The following is a 26,757-nucleotide window of genomic DNA, read 5'->3' as shown; positions in this document are numbered from 1 at the left end:
GAATCAAATATTTTGTCATATCCTATTGTCTGTCCTGAAAGCAAAGCTGCTTTTGTTTCTTCAGCTACTGACCTGAAAATTATTTTGTGGTTGTAATTTCACAGAAGTAGCACTCAGTGGTGCAATCATTGAGAGTTTTGTGAATAGGTACTATTATTCGATCCAATGTAGCCACCAAGGCTTGTGATCCATAAGGAAAGTGAATTTACAGCTACAGAATATCCACTACACCTTCAACATGTTTACTGTGTAAAAGCTTAACTGTAGGCCTGATCCTGTTTGGTTTTGCATTTGCACTACATGGCATAATAAAGGCATTGCATTGTGCTGTTAAAGCCTTGACAAGGGGCATTTTCCTGATGGAATATTTTATGTCTGGCACCCTATGTACTCATCACTACCAAATATCGGCCAGTCCAAAGATACTTAAATAAAGGTGAAGCACATCATTGGGAAATAATAAAAAATTTTAACACTGCAACCAAGACTGGTTGTTTCTTCATATGTGTGTATAGTCATGAAACTTTTTATCTGTGAAAATAATCACAAGAGCCTCCTCAGTGTGACTAACTTCTCTGAGCCACTGTCAGTGTTTTTGATGGGAAAGCCATGCTCTCAATGCAAGAAAATGGCACCGATAATGTATTCTGATGCATCTGCTGTGATTGTCAACATTTTGTTTGGGTCATACCTTCTAAGACATTTGGCATGTAACAAACTTCGTTTTAATTTTTTTAAACTTCCCTGATAGTTTGTGTGTCTTAATGTGGCACATACTTGTTTGATGTCTTTAGGAGGAAGAAAATTGTTAGTTGATTATATATGTTTTGACATTGGCCTGATGCTGGGTTTTGGCAAGATGTGCCCTAAGTATTGCACTTCACACTGGAAGAAGATGCACTTCATTCTGAATTATGTGACACTGCATCTAGAGTTTTTCCTGAGACAGTGATGTTGTCCAGGTAGTTTGCTAAAGTTGGAGCTGGAGAGAATTGGTTCTCCTAAATATCGCTGGAATGAACTACTGCTTTGTGCCCTTTGTTGTTACAATAATTACAGTTTGCATGTCAAAAGAAACAACTGTCTTGTTTAATTAATTCCACAGAATGCACAAGATTTTAATTTTGCATTAGTGACCTCTTCTATGGAATGGTGATTCTGTCACAGGCTTTGCATGCCCTGTGATTTCTTCATATGGATTCATTGCTTACTTGGCTGGGCAGGGTGATGGTGCATCATAAACATGTCAGCATTGTCACACTGTATCATGTCTGCTAATGCTTTCATCTGTTCACAGGCCGAAATTAATGGCTGACAGTGTTTAACTAAGCAGGACTTTCTTTAATTTACTGTCTGGTGATTGCGTGATTAGCATATCTCAAATTGGAGAATATGCCTAAGACTTTTTGCAGTTGTAATTTTTGCACGAAATTTACAGTGTCTAGTTAAGCCCTGTGTTTATGCAATCTGCTCTTTATTGCCTTGATTTAGTTTCTTGAAACAGTGAAAAAATTTTCTGGTTGTGGCAGCTTTTACTTCTTTCAAAATTTGCTGCTAATTTATACTTAATTTCTGAATAGGAAAGAGTAATAGGGTCAATTTTGTGAAACAACTTTTGTGTTACTTTAAAAATTGCTGGTCCTATGTTAGTAATTGGAAAAGCTTTGTGCTCAATATCGCCCGATATCTTGGGTGGGATGAAATGTTTTTGCAGTCAGTATGTAGTTGGGTCAGACTACCAAAGCCAGCAAGAGTGGTGGCCTATTTAATCTACAGAGTTCTGTTTGGGCTGCTATCTATGGCATGTATTAAGTTCAGTCTTGAATCTGAACTTCACTAGACCCTTGGCATTGAACTGTCCAACAACTGCTTGTAAATAGACTGGATCTGTTGCAACTGATAAACTGCAACTGGATCTTCAATTCTGGATCTGTAGGAACTGGAAGAATGTCTGATGCAGCCACATTTATCCATGACACGTGGAATAATCTAGCATCCGAGGTTTCACTGGTGAAAACAGAAGAGTAATTCCAGGTTTTGGCACCCTCTGCAGCAGCTGGCAGAACTACCTGTGGATGGATCTGATGTTTTGTAGGTTTCATGGTGAAAGCAGAAATGGGTTCTAGATTGTGAGTGCTGTCTAGGTGGTGATTACTCAGAACTTTGAGGTGTCAGGCATGAAGAGTATCTGCTTGGTGGTGCCAGTGCTGTTACTGTGCAGCATGTGGTTAAGTACACAGGATTCACCAAAATATCTCTCTATCTCCTCCATATTGTTGTATTCTTGTGCACAGGATTTTAAGTCACAATATGTTCACTTTGTAGTGTTCACTGCAATTGATTTAATGAAAGTAATTTTAATGTATCTACATCTACTCCATAGTCTGCAAGCCACCATACAGTGGTTTGTGGAGGATACCCTTTACCACTGCCAGTAATTTTCTTTCTGTTCCACTCAAAGGTACAGCGAGGGGAAAAATGACTATTTACATGCCCTCATTTGAGCTGTAATTTCTCCTATCGTCTCTTTGTGATCCTTGTGGGAAATGTATGATGGCAGCAGTAGAATTGTTCTGCAGTCAGCTTCAAATGCTGGCTGTCTAAGGTTTCTCAATATTGTTTTTCAAAAAGAACATCACCTTCCCTGTTGGGATGCCCATTTGAATTCCTGAAGCTTCTCCGTAACACTTGCATGTTGTTTGAACCTGCTGGTAACAAATCTAGCAGCCCGCCTCTGATTCAATATCTCCTTTAATCTGACCTGTTGGAGATCCCAAACACTCAACCAGTACTCAAGAATAGGTCACACTTGTTATGTATGAGGTGGAACTATGGGCCGCATGGAAAAAGGGTGACCTGGCTGAGTCACAAAATTTGACTCTTAGTCTGATCACGATGTGTGGCCATTAATTGCATGTGTTGAACACGTAGGCTGATGCGAGGATCAATGAACTATACTTTATGGGATGTATCTGTAACATCTTAGGTGATTAGAAAGTTAGTAGACAGGAATTCAATTGAATACTTAGCTTTAATTCAGCATCAGCAGTGAACGTCGATCTTGACTTTGTACAATAATATTTACAAGTGCAGTTATAGACTCAACTACGAATACTTCTTTACAATTCTGATTGCTTCACACATATAGATCAGTTGTCAATGCTGAAGCTGTATGTGGCGCCTGGCTAGGCCATAGCTACTGACTTAGCTGAAGGCTGTGCTAACTAGCATCTTTGCAAATGAGATCTGTGAAGCTATAACAGGTGAACCATTCCTATTAAAGTTGGCTGTAGAACTGGCCAGTGCACTACCTTGTCTCGTAAGACCAGCCAAGTGGCGGTGCTTGGTCTGCTAGCACCGACAGTGACAACTCACGGGTCCGATGTGTACTGACGGACCGCGGCCAATTTGAAACCTATTACCTAGCAAGTGTGGTGCCTTGCGGTGACACCACAGCGCTAGCATCCTATACATGGTCTCTTTTATAAATGAACCATACTTCCCCAAAATTCTCCCAATAGAATGAAGTTGACCATTCATCTTCCCTACCACAGTTCTCACATGCTCATTCCATTTCATACCACTTTGTGACGTTGCAGCTTGATATTTAAGCTGTGTGACTATGTCAGGCAGGACACTACTAATGCTGTATCCAGACATAATGGGTTTGTTTCACCTACTCATCCATATTAACTTAAATTTTTCTACATTTTATTGCTAGGTGCCATTCATCGCATCAACTACAAATTGTGTCCAAGTCAACCTGTATTCTCCTATGGCCACTCAACAGTGACACCTTCTCATACACTACAGCATCATCAGCAAACAATCGCAGATGGCTGCCCGTCCTGTCCACCAGATCATTTATGTATACAGAAAATAATAGCAATCCTATCACACTTCCCTGGGGCTTTGCTGATGATACCCAAGTCTCTGATGAACATTCGCCATTGAGGACATCATATTGAGTACTGTTACTTACAAAGCCTTCAAACCACTCACATATGCGGAAACCTATTCCATATGCTCATACCTTCGTTAACAGTCTGCAGTGGTAACCGGGTCGGATTGTTTCTGGAAATCTAGAAATATGGAATCTGCCTATGGACATTCATCCATAATTCACAGTACATTATTGAGAAAGGGGAAAACTGAGTTTTTCAGAATCAGTGCTTCCTCTTGTTCAATGTTGACAGCTGTCACCAGTACTTCGTATTTCTGCTGGTTATTCATATCAAAAGGGGTAGACCTACAGTAAAGTCACACCTATACACTCAAATTTAAACCATTACATATGCTTCATGGGTAAAGTGTTCATGATTGCATTATGTTCTTTGAAATACTTCATAATCCTGAGGAGAAACATCTAAGTATCACAGAAGTGACAAATCAAAACCAGGATGCATGAAACAATTTAAGAGGTGTTTTTTTTCTTGTACTGTGATACTATTAACTGGTGCAATACAGGAGGGCAAGATGAAAATTTCTCAGCCTGATACATAGATGATGGTAATATTATTAATGAAAGTTTGTTTTTGGTTAATGATTACCTTCAGGAGCAGCAACTCCCAGCAGAACTGATTGAAGTTAATAAAAATATATAGCAGGAACCATAGCTTCCATAACCAGAGGTTCATCCTCATGGAAAGACAAAAGAATTATTTTGGGGGAGGTTGAATAAGATGATTTGGAAGGGAAGGGTGGTAACTTCTCGAGACCCTACATTGTGTTAACTGCAATTTGGGTGATGGGCAGAGGTTCTAGTTATTCCAGTGAAATTGTGATTTTTAGTGGGAAGCGTAGCTTTGTAGAACTTTTTTGACAAGCTTTCTGTATGTGTTAGAGGGTGCTGAATCTGAATTTTTCAAGTCCCACCAAAATTTCAGCCTGAAAATGGGTAAAAAATAGAAGAAACCCTAAATATGGGACTTTTTTGGTGGTTTTTAGATTATAACTTGGAAACGACACAATTTTTGGCAAAGTTAACTATTTATGGAAATAAAGAGGATAAAATTTCCCACAAAAAGATCGCAATGACTTTTCTGATCAGACCAACTGTATGACATTTAGCGCACATTGAAGTTGGTGTAATTTTGGGTGTCTCCTCCAAAACCCAACTCATCCCTCAGTACACTATGATGATCTTTCAAACAACAAAATGAAAGCTTTCATCACTCCTACAATTAAAAGGTATTCAAGCAACTTATGTAAATTACATAGTAATTAAGCCTTATTTGGTAATTAAATAATAATAATAATAATATATCTGTGATATCATAATTTTAAGGAAATTTCAAAGAAGTTTCATCTGCTTTGCATGTCGTGCACCCCTACACTCATCTCTACTTGATTGGTCAGCAAAGAGAGAATATGTTTGGGTGTGGTACGCGTAAGTAAGATAATAATGACTACTTTCATTTCATACCAGATAGTTGGTAAATAATTAGAATTGAAACCAGTGTGCAGTGTTTGTTACAATAATGAGGTCATTAGATTACACATGCTTCCTCCTGTACTTTCAACACAGCTTATTCTAAGTCTTACAAATTGACTTGGCTGACGTTCTCGCGAACTGTATTGCAGTTGGTGCACAGCTTCAAGCAGTGAAGGCCTGTTTTTGAGCAGCTACAAGGGCAGCCATTACACTCTGTTTTGTATTTGCATGCAATACAGGTCAGAATGTCAGATGCTGGTGACTGGAGCATAGTGATTGGAACCAGGGGAGTTTGAGCTTGTTCAACCCTTTTCCTTGGAATTTTTATTTTTGTCCAGCCATTGTTGCACTTGGTGGTACACTCATAGCATCCTCAGTTGGTAGCAGAGAAGCGATGTTGGCAGTTGTTTTGAACGTTGGTTTGACGTAGGTTCTCTATCTGAGGTGGTTCATAGACCCTCTGCTCACACCACTGTAGGACTTGATGAATCGTTTACCACATGCCACTACGGCCTCTTTGTCTGCATTTGGATCTGTAAACATTTGTATGTCCTGTTGAAATTCAGTGTTTTTCTTCAATTTAATGTTGCATCTCACTTTGTTTTGATTCTAAAGAGCAGAACTAGTGTCACAGCCACTGACTGCATGGAAAAACAGGATATTCTCTCGAAAGGGGTGGCCAATTCCCTGAGGAGTGTAAAACTGTGTAGGTTTTCCTTCTCCCCCATTTTTCCTGTAGTACATTCTTTTGTTAATTGAGGCCTGTTAGAATGCAAGAAGTTCCATGTCTTCCTCAATTACTACGATAGTTGAATGTGTGGGAGCCAAAGATAGCACTGTGTTGATAATCAAGGTATCAGCATCTTCCACGGCTTGCTTCGAAGCTGTACCTTCTTTTGCCAATGTGACCATTATCATTGATATTAAGTGGCCCTTGTTCTTTGAATTGGAGAGGAGTTTCTCCTGAGTGACAGTTATTACCATCGTTTTGTTGAAGATTATTTCTATGGAGTTGTTGCAGTGGGAGCTTCTTGCTCACGTGTTGTCCTTGGTGTTGATGCTCAGCTTGTCAGTGTTATCATCAAACACTACAACAGATGTCAAATTGTACTTCAGTTGAATGAAGGAAACATAGCTTTCACAGATATCTGAAAATGACTGCCCACTGTACCAAACAACTTGATGCAGCGGGTGTCCCCCAACAGAAGGGACAGGTTATTGCCATCTTACAAACATCTTACCCCTCCAGTACAGCAAGTATCAACTACCACCCACTGCAATAACATTGTGACATTGCTGCAAGATGGAATTTGGCAATGGATGTGCAAAAAATTATACAAATGTGTGGTGGTGAGGGTCCTGAGATTGCCTATCACCTCAGCTTTGAAATTGCACCGACATCAGTACATGATACACATCGTATGGTGGGTCTGACAAAAAACATCACTGAGACCTATGCTGTGGGAAATATTACCCTCTTTATTTTCGTAAATAGTCAATGTCACCAAAAATTGCATTGTTTTTGAGTTCTGAGCTAAATATACAAAGTAAGTCCCATTTTATCATGGTTTTGACCCATTTAAGGGTTGAAATTTTTGTGAAACTAAAAATTCGGATTTAGCACCTTGAAAAACAGACAGAAAGCTTGTAAAATAAACTTCTACTGAACTTTCACTTGACCTTTCTGAATACCATTTGACTGGACTAAGAAGGGAGTGGGAGAAAGTAAGCCCAGCTTCCACAGATACTGCCACAGGTTGGTGAACTGTGTAGGGGGGTGGGGGGAGTACAAGTCACACCTGCCTCTCTCAGTGCAGGCATCTTAAACTGGCTTCATGGTTCAGCAAAAGCAGAAATCATGCATGGAGATAAAAATTGCTTAAAAGTTGTTCATTATCAAAACAGAAATCATCTTACATATTATTATGCTCAATAAAGATCATAACTACAACAATTATGTGTACTTACCACAACGAAAGGAAGCAATATAAAACAGAATGAAGTACAAAACAATAACTCAGCAGATGACAGTAGCTACCTCACAAAGTACTGTCAAGTTGGTAACGTTGTCTACAACCAAAAAGAAATTACTGTCGGCTGAGCCTCCTGACTTCTGTAAGTTCAGGACTGGGGAGCCGAGTGGCCAGCTTACAGTTGACAAATGTCTGGTTCTGAAATATAGAAGTACTGTTAACTATTTTTAAGTGTTTCTGTTGGCATTAAAAGTTGCACCTGTTGGAGTTTGGTATCAGTCAACTCATATATCTCCTTAAGTGTAATAATTTTCTGAATAGGTTTACCTCATCACAAAAATATTTTTGGTGTGTTAGATCATATTGAAATATTCTATACATGAATCATCAGCTTATGTCAAACATTCTAAGTGTCAAATCTCACATTTCTCAGGAGAATTAAAAAACAATGTATTTCTTTTTGTACATAACTTATTTGTATCCAGAAAATGAGAAAACATTCTGTTACCAGGGAATTCTGCTGCTCACCTCACCACTGCAAAAAATGAGACAAAATAAATAATTTATTAAGAACATTCTAGGTGCCATACCAGGGAATTGGCTGGTTCTGAGTGACAGTAAGGGAGTGTTCATTTAAAGTGCCACTAATACTTGAGCACTACATTTTATTTCTGATAGTCTACGTAGAGAAATACAGCAGTGATGTTTTAACTAGTAGAACTGTAGTCAACAAAGACCATTTCTCATATCTTTCCATTTTTTTGCAAGAGAATAACAAAATTAATTTCAAAGAAAAATGCTTCAGTGTGGATTTCTGTTTCTTGGATAACTCTGTTCTTGGTATCAGATGTTACAAAGATTACTATAAAACTCCCTGTGCTGTTGAGGAAAAATGGCAACATTTTCAACAGTTTTTTCTTCAGCTGATAAACATGATGGATCTTTCAGATGATGTATAGCATCGCAGACATCAGCCATCGTCTTTTCTCTTTTGATACATTGACGTTTTTCCATTATTCTGTTTTAGAGCAAGAGTTTTAATACACAAAGAGTTTTGCATCGCCCCAGTTTCCAGAACTCCTGAAGATAGACATTGACAGTGGATATTGTATCAGAGACACAGTCCCTATGATTGCTCAGAGATGCCACGAAACCTGCCCAAAGATGTAAACAACCATGCATGAGCAGCGCCTACTATACTGAGGAGGGTCTGACGGCTGATCAGTTCCAGTCATTCCACCAGGAAGGAGGTACATGGCTTGTGTTGCCTGTAGTTCAACCATGCCTAGACAGTCAATACTGCGGTTTGATCGCGTCCGCATTGTTACTTTCTGCCAGGAAGGGCTCTCAACAAGGAAAGTGTCCAGGTGTCTCAGAGTGAACTAAAGCGATGTTGTTTGAACATGGAGGGAATACAGACAGACAGAAACTGTCAATGACATGCCTCACTCGGCTGCCCAAGGGCTACTACTGCAGTGGATGACGGCTACCTATGGATTATGGCTCGGAGGAAACCTGGCAGCAATGCCACCATGTTGAATAATGCTTTTTGTGCAGCCACAGAACGTCATGTTACGACTCTGACTGTGTGCAATAGGCTGGATTATGTGCAACTTCACTCCCGACGTCTGTGGTGAGGTCCATCTTTGCAACCATGACACTATACAGATTGGCCCAACAACATTCCAAATGGAATACTCAGGATTGGCATCACGTTCCCTTCACCAATGAGTGTTGCATATGCCTTCAACCAGACAATTGTTGGGGACGTGTTTAGAGGCAGCCCAGTCAGGCTGAACACCTTATACACACTGTCCAGCAAGTGCAGCAAGGTGGAAGTTTCCTGCTGTTTCGGGGTGGCATTTTGTGGGCTCGACGTACGCTGCTGGTGGTCATGGAAGGTGCTGTTGACGGCTGTACAGTGCCTGAATGCTATCCTCCGACCGATAGTGCAACCATATTGGCAGCATATTGGTGAGGCATTCATCTTCATGGATGACAACTTGCACCCCCTTCGTGCACATCTTTTGAATGGCTTCCTTCAGGATAATGACATTGCTTGACTAGAGTGCCCAGCATGTTTTCCAGACATGAACCCTATCAAACATACATGGGATAGATTGTAAAAGGGCTGTTTATGGATGACGTGACCCACCAACCACTCTGAGGGATCTACACCAAATCTCTGTTGAGGAGTGTGACAGTCTGGACCAACAGTGCCTTGATGAACTTGTTGATAGTATGCCACGACAAATACAGGCATACATCAATGCAAGAGGAAGTGCTACTGGGTATTAGAGGTACTGGTGTGTACAGCGATCTGGACCGCTACCTCTGAAGGTACAACATGCAATGTGTGGTTTTCATGAGCAATAAAAAGGACGGAAATGATGTTTATATTGACCTCTGTTCCAGTTTTCTATACAGGTTCCAGAACTCCCTGAAACGAGGTGATGCAAAGCTTTACTTGCTGTGTGTAGCTGTTTGAGATAGATGAGTATGAGATACTTAGTTTGTACTGCATTTTGAGATCTTGCATGCCTCCAGTGACAACAATGTTTCAGCAGCATCTTTAAAATTAAAGATGTCTGTTGCATGTATTGGGATTACATACAATGGGTTCATAGCTTTAACTGACTCAACAATCAAGTGTAAATCTTGTCTGCCAAAGACCTTGCTTATGTTTCTCTGTAATTGCTAATCTTCCCTTTATTACAAAGATGTTTTATTGATACAGCAGAAGTTTACATGTACTCTGCTGACCACGCAAACTGTACTTCACCTAAATGGATGATACTGTGATGCATGGCACTTGCAGCTGTAGAGGGAAGCACTGTTTGATACAAAGACCATGCACCCTCTAGTAATTAATGTTTGAAACATTTTCTCCATGATTTGGCAATTGGAATGAGTCTAGGAACATGCAACAGAGTACCATGAACATAATAGCATTGAAATCAAGTATATTGAAGAAATGACACACAGAAAATTTGACATTGTCACTCATAATTTGTTATTTTAGTGTATGAAAGGGATCAAAATATCTATTTGCAACCCATCTGGTTAATTATTGTAGTTCCTAATAACCAAATAGTCTGCCTCTGTAGCTCAGTGATCTGGCTGCTTTGTGGAGGATCCGGGTTTGATTCCCAGTACTGCCAGGGATTTTTTATTTTTTTTATTTTGTGGATGACTGAAATGGGATGTACTCAGCATTCTGATGCCGATTGAAGAGCTACTTGAGTGAAAAGTAGCAGCTGCAATATCAAGAAAGCAGACAGTGGCTAGGAGAGAAAAGAGAAGCGTGCTGTCCTCACACCCCTCCATACTACATCCTGTGATGCCATCAGCAGAGGATGACATGGTGGTCAATCAGTCCTGGTTGGCCTATTAGGGCTGGAATGCTGAGCTTTGCTTTCACTAATGTCCAAATTATTGTTGTGCTGTGTACGTGATCTTCTAATACTTTCAAAACACAAAATATTAGACTCACTTAGACAATGAATTGCAATCATAGATGAATTACGGGCAAAGTTGAAGCAGATTGTAAATCTTGCTCTGGAGTGCCTAGTAAGAGGATTAAGGATGGAAAATACTGACTGTAGTTTAACAGCAAAATTTGGAAAATGGTGAGGAAGAAAAGGCTGTTGTACTCTCAGTTCAAAAGAACACACAAATGATGACAGGCAAAGGTTAGTAGAGATTTGTGCATATGTGAAAACATGTACCATCTGAGAAAATCCTTGGCCTACATAAAATTGCTAATTGGGTCTAAGGTTTCCATCCAGTCACTCATTTACCAGTCTGCTGTGGCAGCTGAAAATAGCAAAATGAAAACTGAAGTCTGCATTTAAGAAATTGTTCATGCAGGAGAATTGTACAAACATACTGTTCTTTGACCATTGCAAAGAGTCCTGTATGGATGATAAAGTGATAAGCATCCCTGGCACAGAGAAGCAACTAAAAGAGTTGAAAACAAGTAAGTCACCAGGTCCATATGGAATCCCAATTACAAAGAGCACTCTGTGGCATTGGCCCCTTGCTTAGCTTGCATTTATCATGGATCTCTTGCCCAGTGCAAAGTTCCAAGTCACTGGAAAAAAGCGTAGGTGACTCCTATGTATGAGAAGGGTAAAAGAACGGGCCTGCAAAATTAGAGACATTGGTTTGCTACAGAATTCCAAAACATATTCGAAGTTTGAATGTAATGAATTTCCTAGAGACCGAAAAGCTTATGTCCATGAATCAGCATGGTTTTAGATAACATCACTCATGTGAACCTCAGCTTGCCCTTTTCTTACGTGATAAGCTGTAAAATAGGGATGAAGGTCAACGGGCAGATTCCATATTCATAGATTTCCGCAGAGCATTAGACACTGTACCCCTCTGCAGTCTGTTACTGAAGGTATAAACATATGGAATAGGTCTGATATATGTGGATGGCTTGAAGACTTCTTAAGTCTCAATGGGGAGTGTTCATCAGAGACTAAGGTATTGTCAAGAGTGCCCCAGGGAAGTGTGATACAACAGCTATTGTTTTCTGTATACATAAATGAGCTGGTGGACAGGATGAGCAGCAGTCTGCAATTGCTTGCTGATGATGCCTTGGTATACATGAAGTTGTCCAAGGTGAGTGACTGTAAGATGATAAAAGATAACATAGAGAAAATTTCTAATTGGTGTGATGAATTGCAGCTGGCTCAAAATGTAGAAAAATGTAAGTTAATGAGCGTGAGTACGAAAAACAACCTGTAATGCTCAGATACAACATTTGTAGTCTCCTGCTTGACACAATCATATCGTTTAAATACATGGGTGGAACACTGCAAAGCATTATGTAAAGGAAAGAGCGTGTGAGAATTGTGGTGGGGAAGGCGAATGGTCGACTTCAGTGTTGTGGGAGAATTTTACGAAAGTGTGGTTCATCTGTAAAGAATACCAGATATAGGACACTAGTGCAACCTGTTCTTGAGTGATGCTCAAGTGTTTGGGATCCACACCAGGGCAGATTAAAGGAGACATCAAAACAGAGGCAGGCTGCTAAAGTTATTACCAACGGGTTTGAACAACACACAAGTGTTACAGAAATGCTTCGGGAACTGAAATGAGTATCCCTGGATGAAAGGCAATGTTCTTTTTGAAGAATACTTAAGAGAAAATTTAGAGCACTGGCATTTGAAGCAGACTGCAAAAAAATTCTCCTGCCACCAACGTACATTTTGTGTAAGAACCATGAAGATCAAATAAGAGAAAATAAGGTTAATACGGAGGCATATAGGCAGTCATTTTTCCCTCACTTGATCTCTGAGTGGAACAGGAAAGGAAAAAATTATTATTATTATTATTATTATTATTATTATTAGTAGTAGTAGTAGTAGTAGTAGTAGTAGTAGTACTACAGGATACCCTCTGTCACACACCATATGGTGGCTTTCAGAGTCTGCATGTAGCTGTAGATGTATATAAGTCTTATGTATACAGTACCAGGTAAACTGTTCAGTAGGAGTGTTGTTTCCAAAAATTATTCATTCTGCCTGTATAGAGTTGGATATCTTGTTTCATTCGTTCTGCAATATAAAGTTGTAGTGCCACACGAGTGGAAAAAACTAAAAGTGGAGGGGGGGATAGTAATGTTCTCTCTAAAGGACACAGACACTAAAATGTTCAAGTTTTTAATAGGCGAAATTAGCCTCACCAGAATCCTATAAAATTCAGCTGGAGTTTGTATTGAGCGTGTTGCAGCTGAATTTAATGCTGTTTTCTTCTGTCTTCCAGGAAATTGTCAAATTTTAAACAGAGTGAAAGCTTGCTGCTGCGGCTAGTTTGTAGTTTCTTTCATATCACTTGCATCTGTCCCATGTGACTAACCTATCACATCACTATCCAAGGAGAACTTAACATTGTATTGAGCTATGCTATGAATTTCAAAATCTCAAGTGCATTTGACCATGAGTATTGTGTGTATCGCCTCACTCGTGTCCATTCTTATTGGAATAAAATTCAATTTACAGTTTGTGACACTGTTTGGAAGTCGAAAGCAAGCACGAAATAAGGACCATTACTAACAGTTCAGTGAATTTGTATTGGCTTCATTTGACAAAGATGTCAGTGAAAAAATCTGTAAAATCAATTTTTATTGAGCATGTATTTATGCCATAGTGAAAGTTCCACCCTTGTGGTTCTAGATTATAATTGAAATCATCAAGGCTAGTGAAACATCATAAGTGTAGTTTCCAAAAGTCTTCTATGCTGTCCATTCCTAATGGGTTTCCTTTTCATTCTATCATTTGTAATGCACACAGATAAAATCACAAAAAAGTGATACATGTAAACCAAAACAAACAATTGGTGTGGTGGTGTTAAAATATATGTTATTAATGGTTTTTAGTTATACAGTGCATGCCAAATAAAGCCAGGTGCAAAAAGACAAGCAATTTTGAAATGAATAGGTGGAAAACACTTGCAACTGCAGTACAAGTATGATTCTGAGTATGTATGCCTATGAAGAATAAACAGTAAAGTCACCAGGATACATGAAAAGAAAATTAAGTAATAGTTGCTGAATATCCTGTAAAATAAAAGGCAAAAAAATACTGGGAGCAGTTTTTTTTAGAGTAAGTGACTATACAAGGTGTTCCAGGAGGAATGGTTAATGTTTAGGGATATGACAGGAATGATCATTTGAAGCAAAAATTTGTAGTAAGCACTGACTTTAAAATGCATATATTAAGAGCTATGAACACTTGTTCAATTAAAGATATATTTCACAGTACTGAAAATGACATAGCACTCATGGCTTGTAAAGTACGCATTTTGGAGCCCATGTATACTGGACTTTTTTGCTTCATATGGTTCTTCCTGTCACATCCCCGAATACTGACCATCCTCCCGTTCACTACACTACCTGACAGAAAAGGTCAAGCACCCAGGAGAGGAGCAAACAAAATTAAACTTTACGAGTTGGGAGGATATGTGATCGTATTGCAGTGATTACAGTATTTAGTCAAATTTACAAAGAACATCAGTATGAACCTCCTTGCAGGATGATGTTGCACTCCCTCTGCCCTGGATGCATGCAGTGATTCAGTTGAAGCTATTGCATCCTCTCCTCCTACAAGTTGACCCACAACTGTTGTAACTGGCCCTTGGTATCCTAAATACTATTACTGGGACAGAGTTGACATCTGAGCTTGTCCCACACACAATCTATCAGGAAAGTTTTGTGGATCTTGCCGGTAATGGGAGTACATCAACACCATACAGATAGTTCATAGGGACACACTTCATATGTGAATGAGCATTGTCCTACTGAAAAATGGCACCAAGATGCTGTTGCATGAGAGGTATCACAGGATGTTCGTGATGTACTGTTGTGACTTAAGAATTCGATTACTCACTATGAGCCATGACCTGATGTCATACCTGATGGCTCCTCACATCATGCTGTGCCTCTCCAAAACATTGGAAGAATGGGACCTCTCCTCATTTCTCTACCTACTCACCAACAGTGGCCATTGGGATAGTGCACAACCACAACTCAACGCAATGTGACACCATTCATCAACAGTCCATGCTTCCCAATCATGGACCACTCCAGGTACAGCCGTATGTGTGATGGTGTTAATGGCAGCCTACACATGGCCCAGTAATTTCGTAGTCCGGTTGCTGCTAGTCTCCAACTTACTGTATGGTATGAGATGGACTGTGAAAGGGAGTCCATTACTTGTTCTTCTATAACAGTTGCAAATATTATGGGGCTACAAAGTGCTTGGTGCACTATACTGCAATCCTCCCATATAGTGGTCATACATAGTTAACTGGGACCATGATTGAGAGTATAGCACTCTCATGTTCTCATGCAATCCAACATCTGGCCAATATCACCTCCAAATGCTCAACAATTCCCAATGCGGCATTATTTGACCAGCTGGCAAAATGGAGACCCACAATGAGGCCCCATTCAAACTGTTGCCAGGTACTCATAACACTGTCTCATGAACCCAAGATATCTCTGTCATTTACAGTGATCAGACAGCATCTGACAGTGTTCATGCCCTCATATACCATACCAGGCCTGGTGACAACACTGAACATGGACAACATTACAGCACTTTGGTGGCTGCTCTCTCTCTCTCTCTCTCTCTCTCTCTCTCTCTCTCTCTCTCTCTCTCTCTCTCTGTGTGTGTGTGTGTGTGTGTGTGTGTGTGTGTGTGTGTGTGTGTGTGCACCTCTTTTAATGCAGCACTCTTATAAACACAATTTATCGTTAAAAGAATTTATATAAGATATCATATAAGCTATATCTTTGTCATTTCCTTGAAATTTAAAATTTTGCTGATGGAGTTTTTTTGCTAGGTTAGTTAAGACAGCAAAATTCATAAGCCAGTGAGGATCTTCAATATAAGCTAACAGACTATGCTCTTCTTGTCTGTGCAAAAACAGTTTGGTAGCTGATAAGAGATTGTGAAGATGTTGAAGAGCTTTTCCCTTATTGAGCCAACACTCTTCAGTATGGAGAAGTAAATCTGCATATTACAGTTCCAGTTCACCTGCCCAATCTTTGAAAAATCTTATTTCAAGAGAGTGAGACCTAGTTTTGTTGAATATCTTAACAGTGTTGATAGTTTCATTCAAATTTTAAAACTTTCCACACAGAGATTGCTGGTGTAAAATTCAATGATAAATTAAAAACTGTGGAAAACTTGTACCTTTCTGGCACTGAGGAAGGAAAATGTTTTTTTAGAACCTCGTAAGCTGGAATTCCATCTGTGGTAATGCTTACAAGCTTGTGGATAGGTATTTTATCAGGCAGGCTGAGTTGCATCGTAGCAAAATATAACATATGCTCATGTTATATGATCTTCTTCCTTGACAGTAAAGTTATTAAAAATTGCCTTTACAAAAACTGGCAACTCAACAGTGCCTGTTGCTTCATTGGACTCAGCTAACTGCTTTGATAAATAACAACACTAATCCAAGTCTGTTTTCAATTGAGAAATAGCAATATTAGACGTTGTTTCATCTCTTCTTGTGACAGTTCTTCATGAAAGTTGGAGGGATATGATGGCAGCTGCTATTTCAGACTTGGTTTTAAAATGCTGAAAAAACTCGACAGCAGCTTCTCGAAATGCTTTTTTCACAAATTCGCCATTCACTATTGTTTTCGCCAACACATTTGAAACACTATAAGCAGCAAGAGTGACAGCAAAACTTTCATCTAGTGGCTTTTTGAACAGATTTTGCTAAAACTTAAAAATCAGTTAAGTTTCTTGATTTTCTTTTCTCAGGAAAAGGAAAGTCAGCATTCACACGCATGTGCACAGTTTTGAAATGTGTGTCTATGTATGTCTTTTTCACAAGTGCAATATTAGCTTGACACAATAAACAAATGCATGTGCCATTTCTACCTGTATAAGGCAAATATAAAACACAAAATCCACTTTTGACAGCTTTAATACACTGTAGTATAGTAATATTGTATTGTTGCAAAGCAACGATCAGGCAAGGGCACTGTATACCATTTCCACTCAATGTACCTTGCTAGAGTGAAGGACTTTAATCATGACACATATGTAGTTTTAAACTGCAGCTTAAGTGATAACACTGCACAATTGAGTGCGTCTGTTATTTGAGACTGATTTAATTGTGGACCAATACAAACAGAATACAAAGAAGTTACTATCAGTTGACCACAGTATAGCAGATTACAGGAGTCATCTTAGTGCAATGTTTTTCATATATAAGAGAGAATAACAAAGAATAATAGCCCATAAAAAATAAAGCAACTGACAGAAAAGTTAAATATGTTGCTAGCACAGTAGTGCAACAATTGTTGCAGTGAAATATGTGAAGTCCAAATGCCCAGCTCGTCAGGATGATACAAAGTGCAGTTGTGACAAAACAGCAGAATATCTAACTACAATGTACATCCAAGAGTTGTGCTAACAAGCTAAGTACCATTATTTCCATTTGAATAAAGCACCTGAAATTCCAAATGACTAATAAGTATAGATTTCAGGGACTGGTTATGGAGTGCTGTTGTTGCATTGACTGTTGGACATACTGTCATTGTCACAGCCTTAACAAGTGTGATGAGATGTCAAGTTGTAACACTGTTTTTTGTGTCTGATAGTTTCACTACACCATTAGTGTCGGAGCAGACCACAGGACAATATTATTAATACACTCCTACTTCATCCAACATATGTTTTGGAATTGTCAGTGATCTGTTGACAAGGTTTTAGAGATGACATTTTTGCTTGTTTCTTTTAAGTCACACTTTGCTAATTTCTGATAATGTCCTTGAATAAGAGTATACACAGAAAAAATAATCAAAATCAGCCATAAAACTGAGCACACTTAAGGTATTGATATAACATAATTAAAGTGTTTGCACATGAAGATACGATTGAGATAAATGACTATTTTAGTCAATTTTCAAAATATTTGATGTGACTTTGACACCATACTGGCCTGAAGAGGACACACACTACAGCTGGTAGCAAAATTGTTGCTCATGTCAGCACGAATGACGCCTGCTGTTCAGGCTCGGAGGGTACCTGTTGTTTTTAGATGGCTGCCTGAATTAGTGTTAACCATGTGGGGAGTAACCGTACAGAACCAATTGGGGTATCTGGTTAGGAGCTAAGAGGTGGTCTTTAACCTTCAGCTCAGAAGATTTTGCAGGAATCTGAGATGCATATTTCTTAACCTCCACTGTTGAGTGGGGAATTTTAGGGCTCCCCTCAATAGGTTAGCCATGCAATATGAAGAGGAAGTGACTACTAGGATAGCAGAGGACGTATGAGGTGAGTATGGGGAATTATTAGTTCAGGAGAACCCTCTGTAGGATTGTTAACAAATTTTATACCATATTTGGAGAAAGTAGAAGATCAGTTCATTAACAAATGTCGATATGATATCAGTTAACTCGAAGAGTGTATATGACTGAATATTAGTCTTTATGTAGTAATAGGTTGTAATTTCCACATAATATGTGAACAAAAGGATACTTGGAACCAGAGATAAGTAGCAGAGAGATTTTAAATTCTGAGTGGAATGCATGCATAATTATAGGCTGGATTACAGTGGTGATGGTATACTCGAGCCAGACAAGGGTTACATACGCTGCTTTAGAAAGAAACAAAGACAAAGCAGACATATGAAGGACTGTGGCTTGTGCACCCCATCTAGTGAGGCTATTGTAGATTCTGAATGCAAAATAATCAGGTTGAAGGTAAGCTTCAAAGGTGGATGGAACTTAGTAATCAGATAGTCTCATAGACCACTTGACCCAGGTGCTGTAAGTAAAACAGGCCCCAGGCTCTAAAAATCTTTTTTTTTGAAAATTAGAGAACTGACTTTTGAATACAACATTATAGATCTCTCCCCTTGTAACTAACAGATCAAAACTTTTTAATTCATTTAATGTAGAGGAAAGTATCACTGACCATAAAACTTCTAAAGAATCAATTTAATTATTTGTTCTTTTCCATGACATCATAGAATGAGAACAATAAAATTATTGTGTAACATTATAATTCACAGTATTAAAACAAACTTCATTAACATAACTGAGCAAACTCATTAAAAATATTAATTAATAATTTAATATGTCAGGTGATAATGAAAATGCTGTTCACAGAGATTTTCATGTGTTCAGATTCCAGAATTGGTCCAGAAAGCAGCTGCCTCATTAGCTTGTTATTTGCTGTAACCAAGTTGTCTTAAGGTGCACAGTTCATCCAACTTTCTGCAGATTAGCAATTGGGGTGGATCTTGCAGTTTGTCACATTCAAAGAGTTCATCACTACACATTTAGCCTCATTCCTCCAAATTTTGTTTAGTCCAGAATATGCCCACTATTATACGATTCAGGACATTCCATGTCGTATAAGGGAGTTCGAAACACCATCCCCCCTAGAAAATTCCTCGTGCTCTGTGGTTGTTCAATTATTTATCAGTCTTCTGACTGGTTTGATGTGGCCTGCCACAAATTCCTTTCCTGTATCAACCTTTTCATCTCAGAGTAGCAGCTGCAACCTATGTTGTCAACTATTTGCTGGATATACAGGGTGTTACAAAAAGTTACGGCCAAACTTTCAGGAAACATTCCTCACACACAAGAAAAGAAAATATGTTATGTGGACATGTGTCCGGAAACGCTTACTTTCCATGTTAGAGCTCATTTTATTACGTCTCTTCAAATCACATTAATCATGGAATGGAAACACACAGCAACAGAACGTACCAGTGTGACTTCAAACACTTTGTTACAGGAAATGTTCAAAATGTCCTCCGTTACTGAGGATACATGCATCCACCCTCCGTCGCATGGAATCCCTGATGCGCTGATGCAGCCCTGGAGAATGGCGTATTGTATCACAGCCGTCCACAATATGAGCACAAAGAGTCTCTACATTTGGTACCGGGGTTGCGTAGACAAGAGCTTTCAAATGACCCCATAAATGAAAGCCAAGAGGGTTGAGGTCAGGAGAGAGTGGAGGCCATGGAATTGGTCCGCCTCTACCAATCCATCGGTCACCGAATCTGTTGTTGAGAAGCGTACGAACACTTCGACTGAAATGTGCAGGAGCTCCATCATGCATGAACCACATGTTGTGTTGTACTAGTAAAGGCACATGTTCTAGCAGCACAGGTAGAGTATCCCGTATGAAATCATGATAACGTGCTCCATTTAGCATAGGTGGAAGAACATGGGGCCCAATCAAGACATCACGAACAATGCCTGCCCAAACGTTTGCAGAAAATCTGTGTTGATGACGTGATTGCACAATTGCGTGCGGATTCTCGTCAGCCCACACGTGTTGATTGTGAAAATTTACAATTTGGTCGCATTGGAATGAAGCCTCATCCATAAAGAGAACATTTGCTCTGAAATGAGGATTGACACATTGTTGGATGAACCATTCACAGAAGTGTACCCGTGGCGGCCAATCAACTGCTGATAGTGCCTGCACATGCTGTACATGGTACGGAAACACTGGTTCTCCCGTAGCACTCTCCATACAGTGAAGTGGTCAACGTTACCTTGTACAGCAGCAGTTTCTCTGACACTGACATTAGGGTTATCGTCAACTGCATGAAGAATTGCCTCGTCCATTGCAGGTGTCCTCATCATTCTAGGTCTTCCCCAGTCACGAGTCATAGGCTGGAATGTTCCGTGCTCCCTAAGACGCCAATCAATTGCTTTGAACGACTTCCTGTCGGGACACCTTCGTTCTGGGAATCTGTCTTGATACAAACGTACCACACCACGGCTATTTCCCCGTGCTAATCCATACATCAAATGGGCATCTGCCAACTCCGCATTTGTAAACATTGCACTGACTGCAAAACCACGTTCGTGATGAACACTAACCTGTTGATGCTACGTACTGATGTGCTTGATGCTAGTACTGTAGAGCATTGAGTCGCATGTCAACACAAGCACCGAAGTCAACATTACCTTCCTTCAATTGGGCCAACTGGCGGTGAATCGAGGAAGTACAGTACATACTGACGAAACTAAAATGAGCACTAACATGGAAATTAAGCGTTTCCGGACCCATGTCCACATAACATCTTTTCTTTATTTGTGTGTGAGGAATGTTTCCTGAATGTCTGGCCGTACCTTTTTGTAACACCCTGTATTCCAGTCTCTGTCTTCCTCTATAGTTTTTACCATCTACAGTTCCCTCTAGTACCATGGAAGTTATTCCCTGATGTCTTAACAGATTTCCTGTCATCTTGCCCCTTCTTCTTGTCAGTGTTTTCCACATATTCCTTCCCCTCACCAATTCTGCAGAGAACCACCTCATTCCTTACCTTATTGGTCTACCTAATTTTCAACATTCTTCTGTAGCACCGCATCTCAAAGGCTTTGATTTTCTCCTGTACCAATTTTCCCACAGTGTATGTCTCACTACCATACAGTGCTGTGCTCCAAAGGTACATTGTTCCCTCAAATTAAGACCTATGTTTGATACTAGCAGACCTCTTATGGCCAGGAATGCCATATTTGCCAATGCTGGTCTGCTTTTTTTGTGTCCTCCATGCTCGGTCTGTTGTGGGCTATTTTTCTACCTAGGTAGCAGATTTTCTTAACTTCAGCTACTTTGTGATCCCCAGTTCTGATGTTAAGTCTCTCACTGTTCTCATTTCTGCTCCTTCTCATTATTTTCATCTTTTTTTGATTTACTCTCAATCCGTATTCTGTATTCATTAGACTGTTGATTCTGTTAAACACGTCCTGTACTACTTCTTCACTTTCATTAAGGGTATCAGTGTCATCGGTGAATCTTATCATTGATTTCCTTTCACCCTGAATTTTAATCCCACTCTTGAAAGTTTGTTTATTTTCCTCATTGCTTCTTCTACATGTAGGTTGAACAGTAGAGGTGAAAGACTACATCCCTGCCTTACACCCGTTTTAATCTGAGAACTTAATTCTTGGTCTCCCACTCTTATTGTTCTCTCTTAGTTCTTGTACGTATTGTATAGTACACGTCTTTCCCTAAAGCTTACCACAATTTCTCTCAAAATTTCAAACATCTTGCACCATTTTAAATTGTCAAATGCCTTTTGCAGGTCAACAAGTCCAATGACCATGTCTCAAATTGTATTCAGTCTTGCTTCCTTTATCAGCTAAGTGTCAGACCTGCCTCTCTGGTGCATTTACCTTTCCTAAAGCCAAACTGATTGTCATTTAATGGATTCTCAGTTTTCCTTTCATTCTTCTGTTTAGAATTGTTTAGTAGATGATAACAAAATTACTTTTGTTAGTTATAGAAAGCTTTTTCTTGATTTCAGTCTCACTGGCTTTGTTATTATGGCCAAATGTAGGGTGTGTGGCATCTGTGTTCTGCTTTTGTTTTTCAGCATCTGCAGCTGTTCTTGTCCTTAATTTCGGGGAAGCTGTATCTATAACCTGATAGATCTAATTTACAGGGATAGGGCAAAGACATCCTGTAATGATATGTCCTGTCTCATTCAGCACAAAATCTACTTATTCTGCATAAGCAGAGCTTTGCATGATGGAGACTGCATATTTTATGGCAGAAAAGCGCAAAGACAAAGCGGACATTTATGAGGGACTGTCTATTGTGCTCATCGTCTGCAAGTGACTAATTCGACTCCCAGATATTTCAAATTAGTGCAGTGTGAGAGGCAATATCCATTCTATGTTAAATTAAGTTCTCTCTTTGACTTTGTGGTGTGCAAATGGAAAGCCAAAACTTGTGTTCAATTTTTTATTTTTCTAGTGTTGGCCTTTAGATGATTATAATTGAAATAAATAGCTAAGTTCCTGTGTGCTGCCATTAGTTTCTTTTCTGCCCCCTTCAAAAGTTGTGTCCTGAATGGTGATGGCTTTATCATCTGCATAGATAAGGGAATGAGTGTCCAGTTCAGTTGGCTGGTCATTGGCATATATGTTAAACAGCAATGGGTTTGAGAACATTTCCTTACAGAAGGCCATTTTTCTGCATCCACTATCAACTCCTTTTTGTTGGCAGGGATAACAAAGAATTGCCTATTTTATAATAAGCACTGGATGAATTGTGCCATTCTGTAAGCCTTCATTGTGTTTTTTACTTTTGTTGTCAATTATGACTGACTGCATACTTTTGTTATGAGTTTCTTATGATTGATTATATTATATGCTGCTGTGAGATCTGTGTTAAGCCTCGCCTGTGATCCGCTTTCATTCATAGAAATCTTCTGTATGGTGCATGAGGTTCAGGATTTGACCTTAGCAGGACTTGCTGGAATGGAAGCGTGCTTGTTCTGTAATAATCACTTGATCCGCATATATCAACGTGCATTAAGAAACAGTCTAATACTTTATAAAGTTGACATAAAAAAGAGGTGGGCCTGAAGCTTTTTTGATCTGTTGTGTCCTATCCAGGCCTTGGCATTGCAGTAATTTCACTCTCCTCCAGATCTTAGGGATTTGCATTTTAAGAATGCATTTGTTCATCATACCTTTCTCAATTTAAGAATCCAGACATTTTCATTTGCTCAGGATGCAGGTCATCAAGTCCTGCAGCTTTACTTTCAACACTGACTCAATAATATCATCCAGTTCCTTAATTGTAAAAGGGATCCTGAAATGGTTTTCCTCATTGGTGTATCAAAGGATCAATTACAACACATGTTAAAATGATTAAGAAAGGAAAGAAAATATTTCTGCTTAGCGTATGTGATAGAAAGCAGATTGCATATTGTTAGTGTGGTCAGCACCAATCATTTATATCTGTGGATGGAAGTGTGGTGTATAAATCAATAAAATTCTCTTAATATTGTACAATATGCTGTTGACGAGATTGTTCACAAAAAGGAGTTAGTGGATGGGAAAGGCCTGCTGTAATTCAGTAGCCATCTTGGAAAATAAAAGAGCTTCATCACATGTGTAAGGGATGTCTTGTTAACTAAACAAAAGCTGGGTGGAACTGAAATGAGTGTTAACCTGCACCCTTAATGATAACACTGTTCAACCTTCTTTAAGGTTTCTCTTCCAATCTGCACACAAATGTGAAATGGCAGATATGGTGGTAAATAATCATGGAATAGAAAATAAATTAACATAACTCAATTGAGAGAAGGCAATTGTACCAAGTGGGGCACACATTCAGTTCAGTATAGTTTATGTGAAGGAACTTACTCCATTTGTGAACCACGAAGCTTTCCAGTTGATTGGAAAAAGGCACAGGTCATTCACATTATCAAGAAGGGGCATTGGCAGATGCATATAATTTTCAGTCTATATTGTTGGCATCAAACTATTGTAGAATTATGGAACATTTTATGCTCTCATATTATGACCTCTTTGGATAACAAAAACTTCCTTTGTAGGAATCAATGTGAATTCTACAGACTGTGATATTTTGGTATACAACTCACGCTGAGGTGACAGGGCTCAGACTGTTGCTGAATTTCTGACTTCTGGAATATTGTCAAATCACGAGGCTTACCAACAGCAATATCCTGCATGCACCACATGAATGTAGGAAGTACAAAGGGGGAAATGTAGTGATATCTAAAATACTCCCCATAACTCATCCGAAGGTGGCTTGCAGAATTGAAATAGGAATGCAGAGTCCATTATGTCGGGGTCTCTACACTTAAATCAATTATGATTATGTCCTACTACTCATACAGATGATACTGAATGTACTGAATAAATAGTTTAATCAATAAACACAATAATGGCAGGGCTGATGTCCAACCTGGTGGTTATTTTTGACAATTTAGACAAGTAATGATTTAATTATCAGTTTGTACAGACATGGAAAGTACGATAAGCACACACAATTAAAGTTGTGTGAATTAAAATGGTTTGCAATTTTATCAGGTATTTGTGTAAAATATTTGTGATTTTGGAGAGATAATTGTCATCTAATGATGGAATGCTGGACATTATGGGTTGATAGTGTGTAAAGTAAGGAGTCAAAGCTGGCAGATGCATTTTGAGTGGATGCTGCATGTAGGGGGGGGGGGGGGGGGGGACACCTGGCCATATTGGTGTGTGTGTGTGTGTGTGTGTGTGTGTGTGTGTGTGTATGTATATATATATATATATATATATATATATATATATATAATTTTGTTTGCTAAATATCTTGTACACTAACACTACCTGTTTGCCCCCAAAATGATCTGCACTTTAGTGTTGATTGTATTTACTTTTTCTTTGGCATGTTTTAATGTTTACACTGTAAAAACAGGAAATAGGATTTTCTTCATTCTATTAATTCTGAGGGAGCTTGTGTTGTGATGAAAAATGTTTACATGCTTTTCAGTCTTACTTTATATATCTTCTTGCCCATATTGAAAATGCTAAAATTGCCTTAGTCACAATGACCTCATGGTGTCACTTCGTTGTAGCAACTGAACTGGCCTGTGAACTTTATATAGTTATGGGTCTCTGTATGTGATTGTTATACTCATTCAACTTCTTTGTTTATGACTGCCAAGCTATAATTTGGATTGAGAAAGCAAATTATAAATCTTAATACTTAGGCTAATGTTTCAGAAATATTGGAAACTTGTTTCCTGAGTTTTGAATTACTGTTAGAGAGGATTTGAAATTCATCTGTTTGTTACTGGTACACTGGTCTGTTTTGTATCCAGTTTCAGCCATTGGACAATGTTCCAATGTTTATTTCTTAATGATTTCACACTTTTATCATGACTGAAGAGATTATGAATGTGGGCAACTCGGAACACTAGACTAATGAAAGCTATTGTTTTATACTGAAAGAAATTGACATAGGAAAGAATATTACAAAATGCTGAAAAACTTGTATTATAAAATAGGATTTTGGTAATAAAAGATTATGTGATACCAAGCTGATTAATTTCTGACCAAAATCGGACAGGAAAATACAGGATGGAATACTACAGTATGAAACAGAATAAACTGCTGCTCACCACATAGAGCTGGCATTGAGTGGCAGAGAGGCCCCTTGAAGGAAGACTGTTTGATGCTATCAATCTAGTGTGTTTAGTCTATATCTGATGAAGGTAGCTGATGATTTCAAGCAGTCTTCTTTCAATGTGCTTGTCTAACACTCAACACCAACTCTATGTGTTGAGCAGCAATCTATTCTGATTTGTAGTGTTAAATAATTACTGTGTAGTATTTTATATTTTCTCTCTCTCTTCCCCATCTCTTTACTTGTTTTAAATGCTAAGCAGGCAAATAAAATTATGTGACAATCATATTAACGATTGAATACTTAGTTGTTGAGCAGAAAAATAAATACTTGCACTTTCTTCATTCAGGTGTGGAACATGAGGTAAAGTGCTTGCGTAAGTGGGTTCGAGAAATGGAAGGTCATTTGGAACCGCTTGACTTCAGAGTTGTACAAAGGTGGTCCCACCTAGAAATTGAAGAGAAGGCACGCCAGCTGTCGGTAAGTGCTGTGTTTTGGATGTATGTCTCTGAAATAATTTTTTATTTCGCATAAGCCTGATACAATGTTCAGATAAATGTGGATTCAGAACTGTGTGGATGCTGAACTGTTTTTAAAGTAAAATAATTGAAACAATATTACTTCAGTGCCTCCTTTTAATGTGAGGATAATTTCAAACAAACTGACATACTGCCTAGTAGTTAAACTTCCAGAGATTCCTGTATTCTCCATAAACGTAAAGGTAATTTGCAGTGGAATAGTGTGCATTAAAGGGGCACAAATATGTCATTGTTGCTTCGCATGCATAGGTATTACTTTAAAATACCCTACATGTGAGCCCTGGGTGGTGTTAAGCAAGCAACATCATTGACTGCTAGACAATCTTTTTGATCTCCTAGCACAAAACATCACTATGGCTCATAATGTCACCAAC

General features: G+C 38.9%; 1 protein-coding gene across 1 annotated transcript in view; it reads left to right on the top strand.

Annotated features, from left to right (window-relative positions):
- The window catches only part of LOC124554950, a 645,803-nt gene that overhangs the window by 236,299 nt on the left and 382,747 nt on the right, over positions 1-26,757 (top strand). Inside the window, exon 8 of the mRNA XM_047128648.1 lies at positions 26,194-26,324. Within this exon, the coding sequence (XP_046984604.1) occupies positions 26,194-26,324 (131 nt within the window). The remainder of the gene's footprint in view (positions 1-26,193; positions 26,325-26,757) is intronic.

This window comes from Schistocerca americana, chromosome X (genome assembly GCF_021461395.2).
Source record: "Schistocerca americana isolate TAMUIC-IGC-003095 chromosome X, iqSchAmer2.1, whole genome shotgun sequence".
Classification (NCBI taxonomy): Eukaryota; Metazoa; Arthropoda; class Insecta; order Orthoptera; family Acrididae; genus Schistocerca; species Schistocerca americana.
This window is presented reverse-complemented; position numbering and strand designations above follow the sequence as displayed.